The following is a 23,695-nucleotide window of genomic DNA, read 5'->3' on the forward strand; positions in this document are numbered from 1 at the left end:
AGTGGGATGTGGTGACCTATCCCTTCGTCACCCTGTGTATCCCTTAGCCCAGGGAAACCCCCTGATGGTGGAGGTTCCCTGTCCCCATTTCTAAGGCTGCTATATCCCTATTGCTTCCCCACAAGAGTAAAATAATGAAGCAATATATGCTCCTAACCATAAACAAGAATGAAGCTGGTACAGTAACCCTGACACGTTTCCCCTTTAAATTGAGGTTCATCAGGGGGTGGTAAACAGTAGTAAAGAACAGAAAAAAGTAAAGATAAAGAGACACTGAAAAGCAGATGACTGCTGATGATACTTAGCTCCCGGATGCAGGTGGGACAAGATGATCCCCAGAGTGAAATGGTGAAGTCAGATGATGTCTACTAATGGGGAGCCCACATACTGACAGTCCGATTACTCTTGTAGGGAAGCAATAGGGATATAGCAGCCTTAGGAATGGGGACAGGGAACCTCCACCATCAGAGGGTTACCCTGGGCTAAGGAATACACAGGGTGACATAGGGATAGGTCACCACATCCCCCCCCCCCATTTTCCCTATTGCATACGTATTTATTCCACAGGATGTTTCCTCTTTTTTTTTGTGTGGGAGTTCGTTATTGGCTATATAGCCATTTTAATATGGACACATTTGTTCCCTCACCCATCCATGTGATATATTAAAGGTATTTTATAAATAGTCTTTTTTCACGTTAGCCCTGATTACTTTGACTTAATATTCTACATGATCTATTGCATATCCAGCTATATCTCAAACCTGATCTTCCAGATATGCTATAAAGGTCTAACATGGAATACTCCTTTAAATACTAAAATATGCATGTAATATTCTATTGAACAATACAATACAATAATTCACGCTTTATATTTTTACTCTACAGTAGTGATTGGCTGCAGTGGTCACATGTCCAAAGTAGGGGACTGGTATGCTGAGAATGAAGTATTTTATTATTTTACACCATTCTGAGCTGTTTTTAAAAAGTGACCAGACAATCCCTTCTATTATATTGTTACAGATCAGCTTTAATATCTTCAGTCTGATATTAATTGAACCCTGGAGGTTCAGGATAATCACATTTTCTAGATTATTAGAGTACAAAAACATAAACTCTATATGAGAAAGTAGAGAATCTCCAGATGAAAGCAAAATGCTAACATACATCACTTACTAGGAATGCCACTTACTTTACTTACAGCACCTCTGCTTAGGCTAAGTGCTTATCTGTAACCAAATTCTAGTATTCTGTTACGGCATAGAAGCAGATATGCAAACTGGATATGCTATGCTGGACAACACTGTGTCTAACTGATCCGATTCAATATAATAGGATCTATTTTCTGGCATGGATACCTTCATTCTTCCAGACAAAATACCATTGCTTACAGCGGTACTTCATCTTTTTTGCCAGAATCTGTGACAGAGGCTTCTGCCAAAGCCTCAGCCACATGTAGTCTTAAAGGACCACTGAGCTGGAAAATAAAAAATCAGCCATAACTTGGTAGTTATAGGTGTTTACTAGTGATGAGCGGCAGGTGCCATATTCGATTTCGACGAAATTCGCGAATATACGTTAGAATATTTGTTTCATATTCGTCGATATCGAATATTCGTCATTATTCTAGTTATCGCGATTATTATGCGATTTAAATAATCGCGTATTGCGATTTTAACTTAAGGCTACTTTCCTATTGGTTTGATATCTAGAATTAGCGAAGATGACGAATATGACGAATGTATTCGTCATATTCCTCAAAACGAAGATAACAAAGTATTCTACATCTTCGTTTTAGCTACCTATTCGTCAACTTCGCTAATTCTAGCAATCAAATAGGAAGGTTGACTATAGAGACTGCTGTGTTTAATTCGCTATGCGATTATATTACTTTGCTTTTTTTTAAAAAAAAATTAATAGTTAAATACTTGATTATTATAATGATTCTATTTATAAAAATTTAAAAAAATAAAGTAATATAATCGCATAGCGAATTAAACACAGCTGTCTCTATAGTCAACCCTCCTATTTGATTGCTAGAATTACCGAAGTTGACAAATATGGAGCTAAAACGAAGATGGAGAATACTTCGTTATCTTCGTTTTGAGGAATATGACGAATACATTCGTCATATTCGCTAATTCTACCAAGCCAACTATAGTAAACCAGGTCCAAGTTGAAATAGCAATTCGATTAATTCAAGTTATAATAATCAAATTTCGATTTCAACTTAGCACTGCTATATTCCATATTCGTTAATTCTAGCCTAATATGGAATATAGCAGTGCTAAGTTGAAATCGAAATCCGATTATTATAACTCTAGCTACCTATTAAACAGCTGTGTTTAATTCGCTATGCGATTATATTACTGAGCTTTTTTTTTTTTTTATAACTAGAATCATTATAATAATCAACTATTAAATTTTTATTAAAAAAAGCAAAGTAATATAATCGCATAGCGAATTAAACTTAGCTGTCTCTATAGTCAACTTTCCTATTTGATTGCTAGAATTAGCGAAGTTGACGAATATGGAGCTAAAACGAAGATGGAGAATACTTTATTATCTTCGTTTTGAGGAATATGACGAATACATTCGTCATATTCGCTAATTCTACCAAGCCAACCATAGTAAACCAGGTCCAAGTTGAAATAGCAATGCGATTAATTCAAGTTATAATAATCGAATTTCAATTTCAACTTAGCACTGCTATATTCCATATTAGGCTAGAATTAACGAATATGGAATATAGCAGTGCTGAGTTGAAATCAAAATTTGATTATAACTTGAATTAATCGAATTGCGATTTCAACGTAATTCTCAAATCCGACAGTACATTCTAGTATGGAGATGTTCCCATGGTGATGGAGACGCTCCATGAGCACGGAAGTCGTCAGAAGCGGCAACGGGCACTGACTGGAGCAGCCCGGAAGCCAGGAATCCTAAGGACAGGTAAGAACTACTTTTGGGAAGTGGGAAAGAAAAAATATAACAATAAAAAAAATAAAATAAAAAAATATTCGAAATATCGAATTTATAGCACTATATTCGAAATATTCGCGAATTAGTGAAGTGCCGATATTCGAATATTTGCGCTCAACACTAGTGTTTACCACATTTTTTCCATTATTCAGGCTTTTTGCTTTTCTGTTAGGGTGGGTTCGCATTAGGGTTATGGATTCCGTTTTTGTTTTCCGTTATAACATGGCTATATCGGAAAATAACGAAATCCATAAGACGGAAGTCAAAATGGAAGCCTTTAGGAGGTCCAGTCCTGCATAACGGAAACCAGGAGGAATAGGTTAGGCAGCCCATACACTTGTATTATGACGGAATGCATATAGGAAGCATTTAAAAGGCATTCCATTTTTCTTTCCGTCATAATAGAAGTCTATGGGAATCATAACGGATCCGTCTGGTTTCTGTTATGCAGAACGGAGAAATAAAGTCCTGTCGACAGGACTTTGTTTTCCATCTTGCATAACGGGAACCAGACAAATCCGTTATGATTCCCATAGACTTCTTTTATGACGGATCAAAACAGAATACCTCCTAAAGGCTTCCGTTTTGACTTCCGTCTTATGAATTCCATTATTTCCCGTTATAACCATGTTATAACGGAAAACAAAAACGGAAACCATGACGGTGGCGTGAACCCACCCTTACTACATATCTTCCATTGCAGCATCAAGTAGCTGCTATCTCCATGACTCCAAGGCCAGTAAATGAGTCAGCTGTCAATAAAGGTGAAAATGGATAACTGGAGTTAGAAATGATGTGTCATGGAGCCTGAGAGACATAAACCTGAGGTAATTTTACATCTTAATGTTATCCAATCCCCTTCATTATTGGTGTCCTGTTGCGATCCTGCAGAGGGGTAGTCTTCTTTGTGACATTATATGATTCTGTTTGTTTCTTGTACTGACTTCGAAGTGCCTCAGGACAGCACTGCTCTGTAGTTATGGCAAACCAAGCTTCAGCTGCGGCCTAGTAGGGGACAGCCGGGGACCTCTGTAAGGAAACCATCCAGCTGAATGAAACTTTAGGGAAAAGTATAGGTTCATGACTTTTTCCCAATGATTCATTTTAGTTTTTGTCTGGAGTGACCCTTTAATGATCTTCTAAAATTTTGGATTATCTCACAGTTATTTGCTAATACTATATACTGGATTATCACAAATATTGGAATATCAGATACCAGAAAAATGAATCATGTGTAATGACCAAATAGACTAATAACAATCTTATAAATATGTTTATTTGATATCATGTTTAGTTAATAGGTGATTTAGACTTTTAACATAAATTATATGTAAGAAAAAAACAAAAATATGTTATATAACATTTTATTAATATAACAAGTGAGAGTGAATCTGGACCGCAAATCCTCATGTAACATTTTATTAATGTTCTCGGGAACTCAAGAGACAGGAAATTGCCTTGAATGTAAGTGTTAATAGCCGCATACGGTACCTGTCAAACGTACAACGGTAGATCATGCTGACAACTAGAATTTTCTCATAAATGAGGAGACACGGGATGCCCACCTCTCAAGTAATACACAAGGCTTAGCCGAAAATTGCTGTTTTGTGCACAAAATTGACCATTTTTTTTTATTTTTGTAAAATAGCAAGCCATAATAAATACAACGCTATGAGAGAAGTGATTTCTTTCCTTGTATTTTCTCAGTCAGTGGAATCTCAGCCTGAAAATATAAATGTGGCCTCTTTATTTTTAAAATGTAGTTGAATGGACACGGTTATATTTATTGTATTTGTACTCTTGAACTCTTTTGAAGCACCGTTCTCCATTGAAAAAGCAGCATGTGATATAATTATCTAGACTAAAATTTTAATTTTTAGTATCCAGACATACTGTGAAACTATTTTTCCATATGCATACCAGCTGTTCCTTTCATTAAAACATATCCTATAACAGGAAGGCTGACAGTGATAAATACTTATAAATTTTTTATTCTATCATCAGAATTAAGCAGGAGACCTTACAATCCAATTTTGCTGCTTGTGGGTGTTCTCCAATGAAGCTTAAAATAAAAATAAGACTAATTTCCAATATCACTGGACATACCCTGACAAGAACTTCCTTCCATGATGGATTTCCTAACTGTAGCCATTCCATTCTAGCATGACTAAAGCTTGTACCCTATAAACTGGCAGGGCCATCATCAGAAACATCTGGGACCCATACAGACAAATATTAAAGGCATCTGAACTCCTTATGTCTATTAACCTATATCATGTCCCCCATTGCACACGTTTGGTGGACATCAGAGGTTTTACTTAAGGGGGTATTCTGGGTTGTAATGATTACATTTATTTATGTATAGAGTAGGATGTTGAGCCATTTTACAACATACAATTATTCAAAATTTGCTTGCAAACCTTTATTATAGCCTTTCCCTAGAGAAAAATAATAGTATGGCCCATTTTAATTCTGTAAAATGCATCCATAGGAGAGCTGGCGTCAGTCATGTGAGATGTCATGTGACCCTCACAAATATTATGTCATCTGGTTTTCAGTTAACTGCCCAGGTATCTAGCAGGTGAATAGTAGTGTACTGACGACCAGAACAAGTACAGTATATACAGAATTACAATCTGCAGCTGCACCTCATCATGTCTGTCATTGTCTATGTAGAATCAAATTTGTGTGTGTGTGTGTGTTTTTAACACTAAACTTTATTAACAACATGACATCACCTAGTGACAGGCAGCCATGTAAATAAACACAGTGAGGTAGATACTGTAATAACCACAATAAAAATCATTCTTCCAACACCAGTCCTATTTATCACATATATTTATCCTATGTGCCTTCCCAGCACATGTATGTCATGTAACACTGTTGCTTACTGAATGTCAGGGGTTAATATGATGAGGAGAGTGGCACATGACTGATGCCATGGAAGTTTCAGTTGTATCATGGATATATTACTCAGTACTGATACAGGAGCTATACCATTCTACTGCATGAAGGGGTCAACGGCCTTATATAAGAAAGATATGTACAGTATGCAGAATTGTAAATATGCATATATCAGAAAATGTTATGATTTCCTAATATATAAATAAATTTTAAAAAATGATACAATCTGGAATACCCCTTTAAGTGACTCTACTATTTTCAAATGAAGTATAATAATATGATCTGTATGCAGTCTTAGACCCATAGCATATATTTAGTTAGTCCATGGGAAATGGAGAAGGAAACACTAATTGGGGACTATGCATCTAGACTAATAAGAAATGAACAGCACTATATTGGGGACCAAGTTCTCCCATAATTTTATTTGTAAAAGTTTACAGCTCCTATAAACTGATGGGAATTGGAAGGCAGATGAACTGGCGCCAACAGATGAGTAAGATCCACTTATTTGCCTGACAGCAGCTACACGTGTATTGTCTGATGGCAGCTCTGTAAAAAGGTTATATACTGGCTTTAAAAGGATTTCCTTGAAATATATAAAAAACGACTCACACATACAAATCTGTCCACTGCTAACTAACATTTAAACATGTTTCTTTCAGTTTCAAATGAAATTAGACATAAAAAACGTGGCATGGTCCATTGGATACTATGTTCTCTCCTTGAAGTACCTGTGCTATGAGTAAATACTCAACTTAATTGAACTACTCATACTCACCTATATACACATACAAAATATTATAATATATATGCCTGGCACATACAAGCATTTCAGAAAAATTTTCTATGCTAATTTAATTATTTATATATTATAGAACATTTCTTGCCTGGATCCTTTCAACCTCTAGGAAAGTTGCAGTCTGGAATGCTTTCTCCCAATGTATGAGTTCATTCTCCAACTCCACAGAAAAGTACAAGTCCTCTCCAGATTCCGACTGGACACCAAAGCAGTATTTTCGGTGGTCCAGAAGATCACTGTCCTGATGAAAACCTGAAGTTATACAATCTGGCATACATCAAGTAATATTTCTTACATTCCTTTGCTTTAATAGATATGCAAGCCATGATATTAAGTAGAACACAGCCACAATATAAACACGCTGAAGGTGTCTGAATAATAATGGTAATAAATGAATAAAAATGACTACAAATACAGATTATATACATCTACTACTGAACTGTTGGGGTTGCATAGATTTGAGTATTAATGGACAATTAAAGTAGGTTGTATCTACAAGAACTTTTTCATTGTAAAGTGAAGAATAATAATATGAAATATGCGGCATGGGGACTCATACATTTACAGTATTTTGATGCAGTGTAAGTCAATGGGAATGGCAAACGCTTCAAAGAAACAAAGGAAGCCTAATTTGCATCATACTTGCTGACTTCTGGCACTTATATATAACTGATAGAAAGAAATTAGATAACCAACCTGCATATTTAGTCTCTGCACATAGCTAAAGAACATATTGAAACTATGTAAATAAGTATTATATAGATATACACTCACCTAAAGAATTATTAGGAACACCTGTTCTATTTCTCATTAATGCAATTATCTAGTCAACCAATCACATGGCAGTTGCTTCAATGCATTTAGGGGTGTGGTCTTGGACAAGACAATCTCCTGAACTCCAAACTGAATGTCAGAATGGGAAAGAAAGGTGATTTAAGCAATTTTGAGCGTGGCATGGTTGTTGGTGCCAGACGGGCCGGTCTGAGTATTTCACAATCTGCTCAGTTACTGGGATTTTCACGCACAACCATTTCTAGGGTTTACAAAGAATGGTGTGAAAAGGGAAAAACATCCAGTATGCGGCAGTCCTGTGGGCAAAAATGTCTTGTGGATGCTAGAGGTAAGAGGAGAATGGGCCGACTGATTCAAGCTGATAGAAGAGCAACGTTGGCTGAAATAACCACTAGTGATGAGCGGGAGGTGCCATATTCGGTTTCGCGATATTTCGCGAATATTCGCATGAATATTCGTGTTATATTCGTCGAAATCGAATATTCGCAATTATTCCAATTATCGCGAAATTATTTTTCGCATATTGCGAAAATTTATCTTGATAGTATAAGGCAACGTTCCTATGCTAATGACTATGGCTAGGCTAATATGTGTATATTACGAAATTTCGTAATATTGCTCTAACTTCGTCTCTTAGAATATTACGAATATTCTAAAAGACGAAGTTAGAGCAATATTAAGAACATTTGCAAAAGTCGCAATTGCGATGCGAGTAATATAACACGAAATATTCGCATGAAGATTTCAACTTAGCACTGCTATACTCCATATTCTAGCCTAATATGGAATATAGCTGTGCTAAGTTAGCACTGCTATATTCCATATTAGGCTAGAATATGGAGTATAGCAGTGCTAAGTTGAAATCTTCATGCGACTATTTCGTGTTATATTACTCGCATCGCAATTTCGACTTTTGCAAATGTTCTTAATATTGCTCTAACTTCGTCTTTTAGAATATTCGTAATATTCTAAAAGATGAAGTTAGAGCAATATTACGAAATTTCGTAAAATACACATAGATTGTATTTAAGCTAATATACTGCTATAGTAATAATTTTTAATAGTGTACATATTTTACAAAACTTAAGTTCAGAAGAGGCAAAAAAAATTACAGGAAAAAAAAGGGATTATAGCACTATATTAGCTAAATTACAATCTATATGTGTATTTTACGAAATTTCGTAATATTGCTCTAACTTCGTCTTTTAGAATATTCGTAATATTCTAAGAGACGAAGTTAGAGCAATATTACGAAATTTCTAAAAGACGAAGTTAGAGCAATATTAAGAACATTTGAAAAAGTCGAAATTGCGATGCGACTAATATAACACGAAATATTCGCATGAAGATTTCAACTTAGCACAGCTATACTCCATATTCTAGCCTAATATGGAATATAGCAGTGCTAACTTAGCACAGCTATATTCCATATTAGGCTAGAATATGGAGTATAGCAGTGCTAAGTTGAAATCTTCATGCGAATATTTCGTGTTATATTACTCGCATCGCAATTGCGACTATTGCGAAATTTCGTAAAATACACATATAGATTAGATTGTAATTTAGCTAATATGGAATATAGCAGTAAGTTGAAAACGCCACTGACTGGAGCAGCCAGGAAGCCAGGAATCCAAAGGACAGGTAAGAACAACTTTAGGGAAGTGGGAAAGAAAAAAATATAATAAAAAAAAAAAAGAAAAAAAACGAATATTCTATTTCGCGAATATATAGAACGATATTCTAAATATTCGCGAAATCTCGAAATTGCGATATTCGAGAAAAAAATTCGCAATTCGAATATTCGCGCTCAACACTAATAACCACTCGTTACAACCGAGGTATGCAGCAAAGCATTTGTAAAGCCACAACACGCACAACCTTGAGGCGGATGGGCTACAACAGCAGAAGACCCCACCGGGTACCACTCATCTCCACTACAAATAGGAAAAAGTGGCTACAATTTGCACGAGCTCACCAAAATTGGACTGTTGAAGACTGGAAAAATGTTGCCTGGTCTGATGAGTCTCGATTTCTGTTGAGACATTCAAATGGTAGAGTCCGAATTTGGCGTAAACAGAATGAGAACATGTATCCATCCTCTGATGGCTACTTCCAGCAGGATAATGCACCATGTCACAAAGCTCGAATCATTTCAAATTGGTTTCTTGAACATGACAATGAGTTCACTGTACTAAAATGGCCCCCACAGTCACCAGATCTCAACCCAATAGAGCATCTTTGGGATGTGGTGGAACGGGAGCTTCGTGCCCTGGATGTGCATCCCTCAAATCTCCATCAACTGCAAGATGCTATCCTATCAATATGGGCCAACATTTCTAAAGAATGCTATCAGCACCTTGTTGAATCAATGCCACGTAGAATTAAGGCAGTTCTGAAGGCAAAAGGGGGTCCAACACGTATTAGTATGGTGTTCCTAATAATTCTTTAGGTGAGTGTATATGGATGTGTAGTATGAAAATACAGAGGTAAATAGAAGTCAATATCAGCTCTGGTCTAAATGCTAACACTGAAGGGAATGTGTCACCACATATTTAAATATAGAAGCATGAAGACTGTTAGATCCATTATGGTATCCTGATCCAGTTCCAAACAGTTTGTTCCCTTCCCAATTGGTGCCTTCGCTACTGAGAAATGCTACTTTTTCTCATATACAAATGAGCTGTTTGATACAATGAGGGCCTCATAGTTATACCTCACTACACCAAAAGCTCTATTCCTTATTGCTGCCAGGGCCCTCAGCTTTAGGTGACAGAGCCAAACAGTAGAGAACTAATCGTGCCTGGCCCTTTGTTAAAGGGAACCTGTCACCTGGATTTTGGGTATAGAGCTGAAGACATGGGCTGCTAAATCGCCGCTAGCACATCCGCAATATCCAGTCCCCATAGCTCTCTGTGCTTTTATTGTGTCAGAAAAACGATTTTATATATATGTAAATGAGGCCACGCCCACTGTGAAGGAGCCCATCACCGCCCCGCATACTCCGCAATCTCCTTCTTGCTCCCCGATGTCACAAAGCTAGAGCGCCGTAATCTTGCAATGCGCGAGCTAGCGCATGCTTGGTGTTGGCATAGTGTTCCTTCCCTGTGCTGGCATCAGCCTCAGGGAACGAACTGCGCATGCGCTAGCTTACGCATCGTGCTTTGTGACGTCAGGGAGCAAGGAGGAGATTTGGAGGATGCGGGGCGGTGCTGCGCTCAGAGTCAGAGAACGCTGGACTCATCTCTGACAGGACTCATCTAAGGTTAATTTACATATCTATAAAATAGTTTTTTGACACAATTTAGCGATCTGCAGTACAGATAGATAACCAGCCCTGGCAAGCATCAGGGATTTATTAGGCATGCACATATTCCTAAAGTGACAACGCAAGTGCAGTATCACAAAGCTCGGCAGGATTACGTCTCCACTGCCTGGCCCTTTCACTCAAAGCTGGAGGAGTGGGGCTAGCTGCGATAAAGAGCAGAGCTTTTAGTCTGGTGAGGTGCAACAGTGATGCCCTTATTGCAAAACAACTAATTTGCATATTACAAAAGGAGCATTTTTCAGTAACTGAGGCATCGATAGGGAAGAGGATAAAAATGTTTGGACGACCAAGATCTAACAGTGCTCTTGCTTTTATATTAAAGTGGTTGTGCAAGAATAAGATATGTTTAGCCCCCCCACCCACTGGATCTTTAAATGGAAGCTTACATACCTGCTCCCTAAAGATTGCTCCCTGCTCCTTCTCCTCCCGACCTGCAATGCTACGCTGAGCTCCAATTTGACATCATCTACAGCCAATCACTAGCTGCAGATGTTACCGCTTCACCTTATGTCATGACAAATGGTTACCTGATGCAAGGGGATCTGGTCACTGCTGCATCCAAAGATTGGCTGCAGGTGATGTCAAACCTAACGTTTTCAGCTAGCGATCCCAGCGGAGCATCATACGCTGGAAGGAGGAGGAGAAGGGAGCCAGCGCCGAGAAGAAGGTAAGTATGCTTCACTTTACAGGTTCTGCCAAGTGGAGGGGTATAACAACCCAACCTCTTTTTTGCACAACTCTTTTAAGGTAAGTCGTGACAGAGAGTTGCTTACATTTTTTTCCATAAAGCAATTGTACAAGTGAAAATACAAAACTTAGTAATATATCTAATTACAGAAAAATCCCTCTTTCTCCAAATATCAGTAATTTCTTATAATGCTTTCTGCAGTGATCATTCACCCTCAATTCACTGCAGCTATCTTATACAGGAGTCCACACATTAAGAGATCAGGTTACACTTTCTGGACATAGAAGTCTATGGAGAGGGGATGCAGAGCAGCTGCAGAGTAGAGAGAGACGGAGCAACACATAGAGCTACTGATGCTGCCTAGTGTTTTACTGCCTCACCCCAGAGCTACAGTAAATTGACAGCAACATTGCTTACTACTGCTGTAAAATGTCCTTCTATATTTTATGTATAGTATATAATATACAGTTTGTATAGTTTTTATTAATTTAACAGAAAAGACCTGCATCTAAAAATGTATGTTCATTACTTACCTAACACAAAAGTTTATTCCTTTCCACATAAAATAATATGGTGACAATCTCTGTGCTACCTTATACCGTATTTTGGTGTTATAGAAGGAACAGATAAATGTGCTAGTGTATGTACTACAAGACAATTTTTGCTTATAGACATCCTCCTTACCTTAAAAATTTTAAACATTATTTCATATACTGTAAACTTTTTCTCTGCCCGCATCCAGTCCCATGTTGTTACCTTAGTTACAAACAGAAACATAATTAACTAATACAGCCATGTCATAAAATATTTAATTCTACAATTTTTTCAAAACAATGCATGTTTTATATCAAAATGTTCACATATATAATACTTACTGGAGGTGAACTGAATTTAAAAAGTGATGATCCTCTAAGGGCCAAAAACTTTGGTGTGTACATATGGTCTTGAAGATTATCTTGCTCCCGTTCCTCAACCCAGCCCATGTGTATTATCTGTCAGTAATAAAAATAAACCGACTTTTACAATAATATAGATAAAAACACAATTAGTTAATAATTTAACCACCTCAGCTCCCCTAGCTTAAACCCCCTTAATGACCAGACCACTTTTTACAATTCTGCACTACACTACTTTCACGGTTTATTGCTCGGTCATACAACTTACCACCCAAATGAATTTTACCTCCTTTTCTTCTCTCTAATAGAGCTTTCATTTGGTGGTATTTTATTGCTGCTAACATTTTAACTTTTTTTGATATGAATCAAAATAGACCGAAATATTTGCAAAAAAATGAAATTTTTCACTTTCTGTTGCAAAATTTTTCAAACAAAACTACATTTCTATATAAATTTATCTCTAAATTTATTGTTCTACATGTCTTTGATAAAAAAAAATGCAATAAGGGTATATTTATTGCTTTGGGTAAAAGTTATAGCGTTTACAAACTATAGTGCAAAAATGTGAATTTACGCACTTTGACTTTCTGAGCACCTGTCATGTTTCCTGAGGTTCTACAATGCCCAGACAGTAGAAACACCCCACAAATGACCCCATTTCAGAAAGTAGACACCCTAAGGTATTCGCTGATGGGCATAGTGAGTTCATGGGAAGTTTTTATTTTTTGTCACAAGTTAGCGGAAAATGTTTTTTTGTTTTTTTTTCTTACAAAGTCTCAAATTCCACTAACTTGTGACAAAAAATAACATTTTACATGAACTCGCCATGCCCCTCACGAAATACCTTGGGGTGTCTTCTTTCCAAAATGGGGTCACATGCGGGGTATTTATACTGCCCTGCCATTTTAGGGGCCCTAAAGCAGCAGAAGTAGTTTGGAATCCAAATGCGTAAAAATGCCCTGTGAAATCCTAAAAGTACTCATTGGAATTTGGGCCCATTTGCTCACCTAGGCTGCAAAAAAGTGTCACACATGTGGTATCTCCGTACTCAGAAGAAGTAGGGCAATGTGTTTTGGGGTGTATTTTTACATATACCCATGCTGGGTGAGATAAATATCTCTGTAAAATACAACTTTTCCCATTTTTTTTTATACAAAGTTGTCATTTTACAGAGATATTTCTCACACACAGTAAAATGTAAAAAGTTGTCATTTACAGAGATTCTTCTCTCACCCAGCAAAAAAATATCGGACACCGGCAATGTGCTTTCCGCAATTTTGCGGATCTGCACATTGCCAGAACCATATAGAAAATGCCTTTTCTTGTCCTCGCACACTTACGTTCAGTCCGCCCCACCGCAGTGACAGGGTATGGTGAGTTCATGTGAGATTTTATTTTTTGTCACAAGTTAGTGGAATATGAGACTTTGTAAGAAAAAACAAAAAAACAAAAAAATATATATATTTCCGCTAACTTGTGCAAAAAAAAAAAAATCTTCTATGAACTCGCCATGCCCCTCAAAAGTGATCTTTATAGCGCCGCAGCGATTTTACGGTGTTTTTACAGTGATCAGAAAAAAAAAAAAAACTGCGGTGGGGCGGACTGAACGCAAGTGTGCGAGGACAAGAAAAGGCATTTTCTATATAGTTCTGGCAATGTGCGGATCCGCAAAATGCGGAAAGTACATTGCCGGTGTCCGTGTTTTGCGGATCCACGGTGTCCGCGGATCGACAAAACACATACGGACATCTGAATGGAGCCTTACAGGTTGGTGATCAATGACAGGGGGGTGATCAGGGCGTCTATATGGGGTGATCAGGGGTTAATAAGGGGTTAATAAGTGACAGGGGGGGTGTAGTGTAGTGTGGTGCTTGGTGCTACTTACAGAGCTGCCTGTGTCCTCTGGTGGTCGATCCAAGCAAAAGGGACCACCGGAGGACCAGGTAGCAGGTATATCAGACGCTGTTAACAAAAGGTTAATTTTTAACCTTTCAGGGGTTAAAGTTTCAGGGGTTAAAAAAAATCGCATCTACAGCCTGCCAGCGAATGATCGGCGTTGGCAGGCTGTAGATCAGCTCGTTTACCTTCCGATCCTGTGAACGCGCGCTCCTGTGTGCGCGCGTTCTCAGGAAATCTCGCGTCTCGCAAGATGATTCACCGATGCGTCAACGAGGAATAACCCGGCCGCACGCAGGACGCATCCCTGCGTTAGGCGGTCGGGAGGTGGTTAAACATGTGTTACTATGGCACTTTCACTAGTGCCATTGAATCGTGTGCTCAGGCGTTGTCTTCTTGTGGGTTTGAATTTGGGTCATTGTTTCTATGGCGGTTCGTGTTGCTACTGTTCCATGCGTCGTGGCCTCAGTTACTTATGGGTGTGAATTAGTGCCGATGCGCTTTGTATCTCTCCTCACATCAGTATTTTGTGAGTTAATGTTTCTGGTCTTGTACATATTTGCATCTGTTTGAGTTTGATAAGGCTACTTTCACACTAGCGTTCGGAGCGGATCCGTCTGATGTTTCATCAGACGGATCCGCTTCGATAATGCAGACGTTTGCATCCGTTCAGAACGGATCCGTCTGCATTATTACTTAGAAAATTTTCATTTACATTGAAAGTCAATGGGGAACGGATCCGCTTGAAGATTGAGCCATATGGTGTCATCTTCAAGCGGATCCGTCCCCATTGACTTCCATTATAAGTCTGGACGGATCCGCTCGCCTCCGCACGGCCAGGCGGACACCCGAACGCTGCAAGCAGCGTTCAGGTGTCCGCTCACTGAGTGGAGCGGAGGCTGAGCGCTGGCAGGCGGATGCATTCTCAGTGGATCCGCCTCCACTGAGAATGCATTAGGGCCAGACGGATGCGTTCGGGGCCGCTCGTGAGCCCCTTCAAACGGAGCTCACGAGCGGACGCCCGAACGCTCGTGTGAAAGTAGCCTAAGGCTCAGTTCACACCTGAGCGTTCTGAAACGAGCGCTCTGTATGCGCGATTGTACGGGCGTTTACAAGCGCGCATACAGAGACAAGTGTGCACACAGTGTCGCGCGTTCCCGAAAGTCTATGTACGGGAACGCGCGACAAGCGCCCAAAAAAACGCTACCGAACTTGTGTGAGCGTCGGGCGTTTTACAGCGCGATCGTACGCGCTGTAAAACGCCCAGGTGAGAACCATTCCCATAGGGAAGCATTGGTTTCTCCTTGTTGAGCGTTTTACAGCGCGTAGGAACGCGCTGTAAAACGCTCAGGTGTGAATTGAGCCTAAGTCTGCTATATACAGTGGGATGCAAAAGTTTGGGCAACCTTGTTAATCGTCATGATTTTCCTGTATAAATCGTTGGTTGTTACGATAAAAAAATGTCATTTAAATATATCATATAGGAGACACACACAGTGATATTTGAGAAGTGAAATGAAGTTTATTGGATTTACAGAAAGTGTGCTATAATTGTTTAAACAAAATTAGGCAGGTGCATAAATTTGGGCACCACAAAAAAGAAATGAAATCAATATTTAGTAGATCCTCCTTTTGCAGAAATTACAGCCTCTAAACGCTTCCTGTAGGTTCCAATGAGAGTCTGGATTCTGGTTGAAGGTATTTTGGACCATTCCTCTTTACAAAACATCTTTAGTTCATTCAGGTTTGATGGCTTCCGAGCATGGACAGCTCTCTTTAAGTCACACCACAGATTTTCAATTATATTCAGGTCTAGGGACTGAGATGGCCATTCCAGAACGTTGTACTTGTTCCTCTGCATAAATGCCTTAGTGGATTTTGAGCAGTGTTTAGGGTCGTTGTCTTGTTGAAAGATCCAGCCCCGGCGCAGCTTCAGCTTTGTCAATGATTCCTGGACATTGGTCTCCAGAATCTGCTGATACTGAGTGGAATCCATGCGTCCCTCAACTTTGACAAGATTCCCAGTCCCTGCACTGGCCACACAGCCCCACAGCATGATGGAACCACCACCATATTTTACTGTAGGTAGCAGGTGTTTTTCTTGGAATGCTGTGTTCTTTTTCCTCCATGCATAACGCCCCTTGTTATGGCCAAATAACTCAGTTTTAGTTTCATCAGTCCACAGCACCTTATTCCAAAATGAAGCTGGCTTGTCCAAATGGGCTTTAGCCCACCTCAAGCGGCACTTTTTGTGCTGCGGGCGGAGAAAGGGCTTCCTCTGCATCACTCTCGCATACAGCATCTCCTTGTGTAAAGTGTGCCGAATGGTTGAACGATGCACAGTGACTCCATCTGCAGCAAGATGATGTTGTAAGTCTTTGGTGCTGGTCTATGGGTTGACTCTGACTGTTCTCACCATTCGTCGCTTCTGTCTATCCGAGATTTTTCTTGGTCTGCCACTTCGAGCCTTAACTTGAACTGAGCCTGTGGTCTTCCATTTCCTCAATATGTTCCTAACTGTGGAATCAGACAGCTGAAATCTCTGAGACAGCTTTCTGTATCCTTCCCCTAAACCATGATGGTGAACAATCTTTGTCTTCAGGTCATTTGAGAGTTGTTTTGAGACCCCCATGTTGCTACTCTTCAGAGAAAATTAAAAGAGGAGGGAAACTTACAATTGACCCCCTTAAATACTCTTTCTCATAATTGGATTCACCTGTGTATGTAGGTCAGGGGTCACTGAGCTTACCAAGCCAATTTGAGTTCCAATAATTAGTTCTAAATGTTTTGGAATCAATAAAATGACAACAGTGCCCAAATGTATGCACCTGCCTAATTTTGTTTAAACAGTTATAGCACACTTTCTGTAAATCCAATAAACTTCATTTCACTTCTCAAATATCACTGTGTGTGTCTCCTATATGATATATTTAACTGACATTTTTTATTGTAACAACCACCGATTTATACAGGAAAATCATGACGATTAACAAGGTTGCCCAAACTTTCGCATCCCACTGTATTTCCTGAGTTTTTAGCTTGCTATAAATTTGTTGTGTGTCTTGTCCCTGGGCAGAAGTCTCCATTATGTCAATAAATCTTTCTTTTACTCCCAGCAGCAGAATAGTTAAACGTGTCACAGAAAAAATTGACATACAGTAAATATGCAAACAAGATGTAGTCAGTAGCCATATTAACGTATCCCAGGTGATAAATGGCCTCTGCAAACGTGTGACTCCCTTCTTTCTGCTGCTCCCGCAGGAGATACATGTCTATATTTCTTGAGTGCTATATATACAGTATATTTGAGGTTATAGGTTTTGCTGATATTTGTGGTCCTTCCTGTGCCACCCAGTCTTCAATTTCACTATCCACTATCAGTGGGTGTGTTTTCATTCACCTACCCAGCTTCCCCAAGCTCTGTTTTTCTTCCCTCCATTCCCAGTCTGTTTTCCCCTGTTACTGGGCAGTCTTTCTATTTTTAGCATTCCTATCGCCGCTACTGTTATTTACTTCATGGTCTGTGGTAGCGGCGCCGAGCTGGTGTTACAGCTGCGCGCGCTTTTAGTCACCTCAGACTACGTTCTTTTCAGTCAGCCGGCGTTCACGTCTTCCTCCATACTGCGCTTCATCCCCTAGTGTTCTGACGCCGACTATTCCAGTATCCTTATTCAGTGTTTGTCCACTGCTTATAGCTTTATCTATTTCTTCTTTCCCATATTTGAAAGCTATGGCTGTGGCTCAATAGCTTGAGCAGCCATTGCTAACCCTGTATCCCCCCTCAGGAATCTCCTCATGTAATTAAATTTTACGGCTAAGTGAGTTTTGTTTGTTTTAACATATTATTATTTCATATTATTATTTCACTATTATTTTCAATATAATTTTTTTATTTCATTAATAATTAGTAATTAATTTGTTCATTAATTAGTTTATTTCAATTATTTATGTACATATATTATACTCAGTCCATAGAATATATATTTGCTATATACCCCTATATATTTTCCTATATCTAATGAGGATACAGTAAAGACTCCGGGCACGCCAGGCTCCATCTGTTGCTAAATCTGTTAACAATGCTGTCCGCACAGCTATGAGCTCTATGCAAGACGCCATTGCCCTAGCCATCACTCAGTTACAACCCACTCAGACTCCTCAGAAAGGTCCTTCTACCCCGTCTGACCTTTTCTGGTCGGCAAAGGATTCTACCTCCCATTTTATAGAAGGCATGAAAAAAAGTAAAGCCTCCCACAAAAGGCAACATTTTACTACCGATTCCCTGCCGGTGAAAGCCCAGAAACGGCATAATAAAGGGGATCAGGTTAATCTTACCGCTTTTTCAAAAAGCAATACCTCTACTGCAGAAGCAGCATTATCAGCACCCTCTGCCCCTGAGGAGGTACATGTAAAGCGGGCTAATAAGGCTTTCAGGGTCAAGCCTGATTCTTTCAACCCAGCTCCAGACTCCTCTGACACTGATTTAGAAGGTTTGGACCTAGAGACAGACTCCATATATGAGGACATCTCCGATGACGGAGACAATTTTGTGGAAGAAGGATCGGAGAACCCTGTATATATATATATATATATATATATATATATATATATATATATATATATATATACAGGGTTCTCCGATCCTTCTTCCACAAAATCGTCTCCGTCATCGGAGATGTCCTCATATATGGAGTCTGTCTCTAGGTCCAAACCTTCTAAATCAGTGTCAGAGGAGTCTGGAGCTGGGTTGATTAGTTGTGAATTACTTCATAACAAATCACATTCCATTGTATTGAGCGGGTGCAATGACAGGGAATGGCAATCACACTGACCCCATCATTTAACCCCTCAGATGCCAAGTTCAACACTGATCATGGCATCTGAATGTCACATTCAACCTATCAGTGGGTTAATCAGGGATTAAAGCAAAAAATACATACTCACCTCATCCATTTGATCGCGGAGGGGCTGTCGTGGCCATCTTGATTGAAGAAAACACGCCAATTCTCTTGCGCGCTTGATGACATCACCGAGCCAACCCAGAGTGATGCCATGGTGATGTCATCACGTAAGGGCGGGCGAGAATTGGCCACAACAGTCTCTCTGTGATGAGGTCAGTATGAATGCTATTTTTCCTGCCATTTCAGAAAAATGGATTCATTACCACAAAGCATCAAGGAATTTGTACTAGTGGCAAATCAAGTTTTTCCTGAAATTCGGATCAAATTCCACTTCGTTAACTTTGATTCGTTCAACACTAATAATTATAATGACAAGTCCTGCCTTGATCAGTTAAAAAAAAAAAATTCAATTAGGTAAATGGGTGAGAGATTGGAAAAAATAATGCAAACTGATATAATCAGGTATCGGTATGTAAAGGATTTTCAATCAGTTTAGTTCAATTGCATTGTAAGAGAATGCAGTGTAAAAAAGAGCAATTGTGAATCCAGTCATACTGTATAAAGCAATTGGTAAAGCAGTTGCTTAGCTGCTGCTACAGCGCTTGAGTTATAGGGACTGAAAAACGTTGTGATGTTACCGCCTGCCATACTCTCACCTTGTGACATCACCAATCATTCTTGGGCCAAAAGGAACACACATAGAGTAGTGTCACAAAAATTGCGCACCTCACATTGTTATCCTTATAATGTCATCATCCATGTGATATCAACATATAACATGCATAGATGCCCAACACTGGAACCATCAGCCCATATCTGCTACACAGACAAATTTTTAGATTGGAAGGGAGCCATGTCATCTAAAAGGTAGTCAAAAATAGGGCCAGATTTAGGTTGGCGTGGGCCCTTATCCTACCTCATGTAATTAGACCCTATTTAAACCTCTATTCAAGTTACATATAAGAAAAGTGACCATGCATGCATTTTACCATCCTTTTTGAAGTTTATGGGATTGTTAGAGACACTTGAGATGAGAACTCCCTTAGGTTTTGCTGCAAAGAGACACGCCTCTGCCTGACCACCTCTCTACCTATTGTTGGCTGCACAGAATCACCTATTGCTAGAAAATAGAATCCCCTGTTGTTGGATGCATAGAATCACCAAATGGGGAGCCTTGCTTTTCTTGAGAAGTTAGGGTCTCAGAGACCAGTAGTGTATATTCTACCCACATAAATAGTAACCTTGTGTGGTAAGAGTAAGCATAGGAGGTCCCAAGCTAGGATTAGGATGCCCAGTGTAATGGTGCATGTATACATAGTTAAAGGCTAGGTACACCTTTGGGGGAAATTTTTTTTTATTATTGCATTATGTCTGTGAAGGTTCTCATTTATCCAGGTCATGGTATATCTGTAAAGAATAAATCAAGGCAACTGGACTTACTGTAGATTTCTTGAAAACGTTTCACTCGTTCTTCCAACAAGCTTTCTCAATTCTGAGTGACTGTACAAGAATTCTCTGGGAATAAATATGTAACTGAATCAACATCTGGTAATTATACCCAGCATGGGGTCAGAGGTCATTATACCCAGCATGGGGTCAAAGGTGTTGATTGCATTATCCTAATTGGAGTCAGTAAGTGATAATATCCTCCCAGAAAAAGGTGTCAAGACATTGTTCTTATTTTGAGCTAAAAATCTTTTTTTTTTAATTGGTCTTTATTAACAATATGGATTTTTTTTTTCTGTACAGAGCTGAGATGCCTTACTAGCAGCCTGTGTTTTTTTTGTCTTTTCCATCATCTGAGGAGCAGACTGACTCCTTATCTCTGCTCTCTGACATTATAAACACTCATTATAGCTGAATCCTTATCTTACTGATAAGAATGTGGCTCAAATAAGTGTTTATGACCTCTTAGTAATTTAGAGATAAGGACTATTAGATGACCAGCACAAAGTGAAAGTACCATTCACACAGTTAGAAAAACGGTTATCCCTTTGTGACAGAATGGCTCAATATTTTGGACAGTTTTGGCCCCGTGACTGCCCAAATAAGTGAAGTGTGCAGTGATTCTAAGAGCGACGCCTGTCATCTGCATGTCATACGGACTCACAGTATTATTTCACTACCAAAGCAGACTCCCTATGCTTGTTACTGCAAGGCACAGTGTTCTACACCACCATAAAGGCTCTCTGCAGCCAAGAAATAGCAATTTTTTTACGTAATTCGCCGTAAATTTATTCCGATCGAACCACATTTTTCCTAAATAATTTGGCGAACAGGCGAATCGAATTTTGGAAAAATTCGCTCACCTCTAAGAGTCACCATTGTAATTTTTTTTACAATTGAAGCATAAGTTCTAAGCCAGGGTCTGGCATGTTTGGGGAGATTTAAAATTTGCCAGAATTGTGGTCTAATTTGTGGCAATAAAACCGCTGTATTGTACATACATTGGACCACGTTATTTTTTACACTTTATTGGTCTTGTTTCTAGCTAATCTGACTTAGCTAGAAAGAGGAGTGGCTTGCTGGAAGGGGCATGGCTTCTGATGTGACAAAGTGTAGGAAAAAATGTGCCACAAAAAAGGTGCCATACATTTAGACTAGACAGTCTAAGGATGCACTAATTTCATAATCCATCAGGTACATAATCAGGTACAGGTACCCTTGTAAATCTGTTGCAGTTTTTGCCTGCCCAGTATATACTATCCAAATCTTAAACAGTATTATTAAATCTGTCCTATTCTGTTGCCTGAACTGTTATGAGAATGATAGAAGACATGTCACATATAACATCACACTTTATATACATACAGCACTGGCTATATAATTATTTTCCTGTTAACTCCTTCCCGATAGTGTCGGACTGGAAAGCCTAAGGTCCATCAGTAAAATTCTTTCTGGGGGCCCACTACACAGTTACATGCAAATATTAAGTGTTCACACAACGCCAGACAGCAGCAAGATGATTGATTACAAGGGTTCCTGCAGCTACTTCAAGAAAGAGGATGCCTAAGAAACGAGGATACTGTCTGGACTGCCTCAGTGTCTAGAAGTCATCTCAGCCACCTGATGCATCTAGAATAATAAAGTGTTAAATATTCTACCCAGTTATTTATAATCCATCCCACCTCTCAGGTGTGGCATATCAAGGTGCTGATTAGACAGCATGAATATTGCACAGGTGTGCCTTAGACTGCCCACAACAAAAGACCACTCTGAAATGTGCAGTTTGATCACACAGCACAATGCAACAGATGTCACAATCTTTGAGGGAGTGTGCAATTGGCATGCTGACTGCAGAAATATCTACTAGGGCTGTTGCCCGTGCAATGAATGTTCATTTCTCTACAATAAGCCATCTCCAAAGGCATTTCAGAGAATTTGGCAGTACATCCAACCGGCCTCACAACCGCAGACCACGTGTAACCACACCAGCGCAGGACCTCCACATCGAGCATGTTCACCTCCATGATCGTCTGAGACCAGCAACAATCAGTTTGCACAATCAAAGAATTTCTGCACAAACTGTCAGAAACCATCTCAGGGAAGCTCATCTTTATGCTCATCATCCTCATCGGGGTCTGGACCTGACTGCAGTTCGTTATCGTAACTGACTTGAGTATGCAAATGCTCACATTCAATGGCATCTGAGATGTTGGAGAGGCGTTCTGTTCACGGATGAGTGCAGTTTTTCACTGTTCAGGGCAGATGGCAGACAAGTGTGTGGCGTCGTGTGGGTGAGCGGTTTGCTGACATCAACGTTGTGGATCGAGTGGCCCATGGTGGCGGTGGGGTTATGGTATTGGCAGGTGTATGTTATGGACAACGAACACAGGTGCATTTTATTGATGGCATTTTGAATGCACAGAGATACCGTGACGAGATCCTGAGACCCATTGTTGTGCCATTCATCCACGACCATCGCCTCATGTTGCAGCATGATAATGCACGGCCCCATATTGCAAGGATCTGTACACAATTTCTGGAAGCTGAAAACATCCCAGTTCTTGCATGGCCAGCATACTTACCGGACATGTCACCCATTGAGCTTGTTTGGGATGCTCTGGATCGGCGTATACGACAGCGCGTTCCAGTTCCTGCCAATATTCTGCAACTTTGCACAGCTATTGAAGAGGAGTGGACCAACATTCCACAGGCCACAATCAACAACCTGAGGATCAACTCTATGCGACGGCAATATATTGCACTGCGTAAAGGCAAATGGTGCCACACCAGATACTGACTGGTTTTCTGAAAGCCCCCACCCCCCAGTAAGGCAAAACTGTGCACATTTCAGAGTGTCCTTTTATTGGGGGAAGTCTAAGGCACACCTGTGCAATATTAATGCTGTCTAATCAGCACCTTGATATGCCACACCTGTGAGGTGGGATGGATTATCTCAGCAAAGGAAAAGTGCTCACTAACACAGATTTAGACAGATTTGTGAACAATATTTGAGAGCAATGGGTCTTTTGTGTTTGTAGAAAATGTTTCAGATCTTTGAGTTCAGCTCAT

At 39.5% G+C, this 23,695-nt stretch overlaps 1 protein-coding gene across 1 annotated transcript in view; it reads right to left on the reverse strand.

Annotated features, from left to right (window-relative positions):
- SNTG1 (syntrophin gamma 1) overlaps positions 1-23,695 on the reverse strand; it is a gene marked incomplete at its 3' end in the record, with an annotated part of 293,950 nt that overhangs the window by 46,134 nt on the left and 224,121 nt on the right. Inside the window, exons 12-14 of the mRNA XM_040433887.1 lie at positions 12,363-12,479; positions 12,172-12,243; positions 6,771-6,923 (exon numbers count right to left, since the gene is read on the reverse strand). Of these exons, the coding sequence (XP_040289821.1) occupies positions 6,771-6,923; positions 12,172-12,243; positions 12,363-12,479 (342 nt within the window). The remainder of the gene's footprint in view (positions 1-6,770; positions 6,924-12,171; positions 12,244-12,362; positions 12,480-23,695) is intronic.

This window comes from Bufo bufo, chromosome 5 (genome assembly GCF_905171765.1).
Source record: "Bufo bufo chromosome 5, aBufBuf1.1, whole genome shotgun sequence".
Classification (NCBI taxonomy): domain Eukaryota; kingdom Metazoa; phylum Chordata; class Amphibia; order Anura; family Bufonidae; genus Bufo; species Bufo bufo.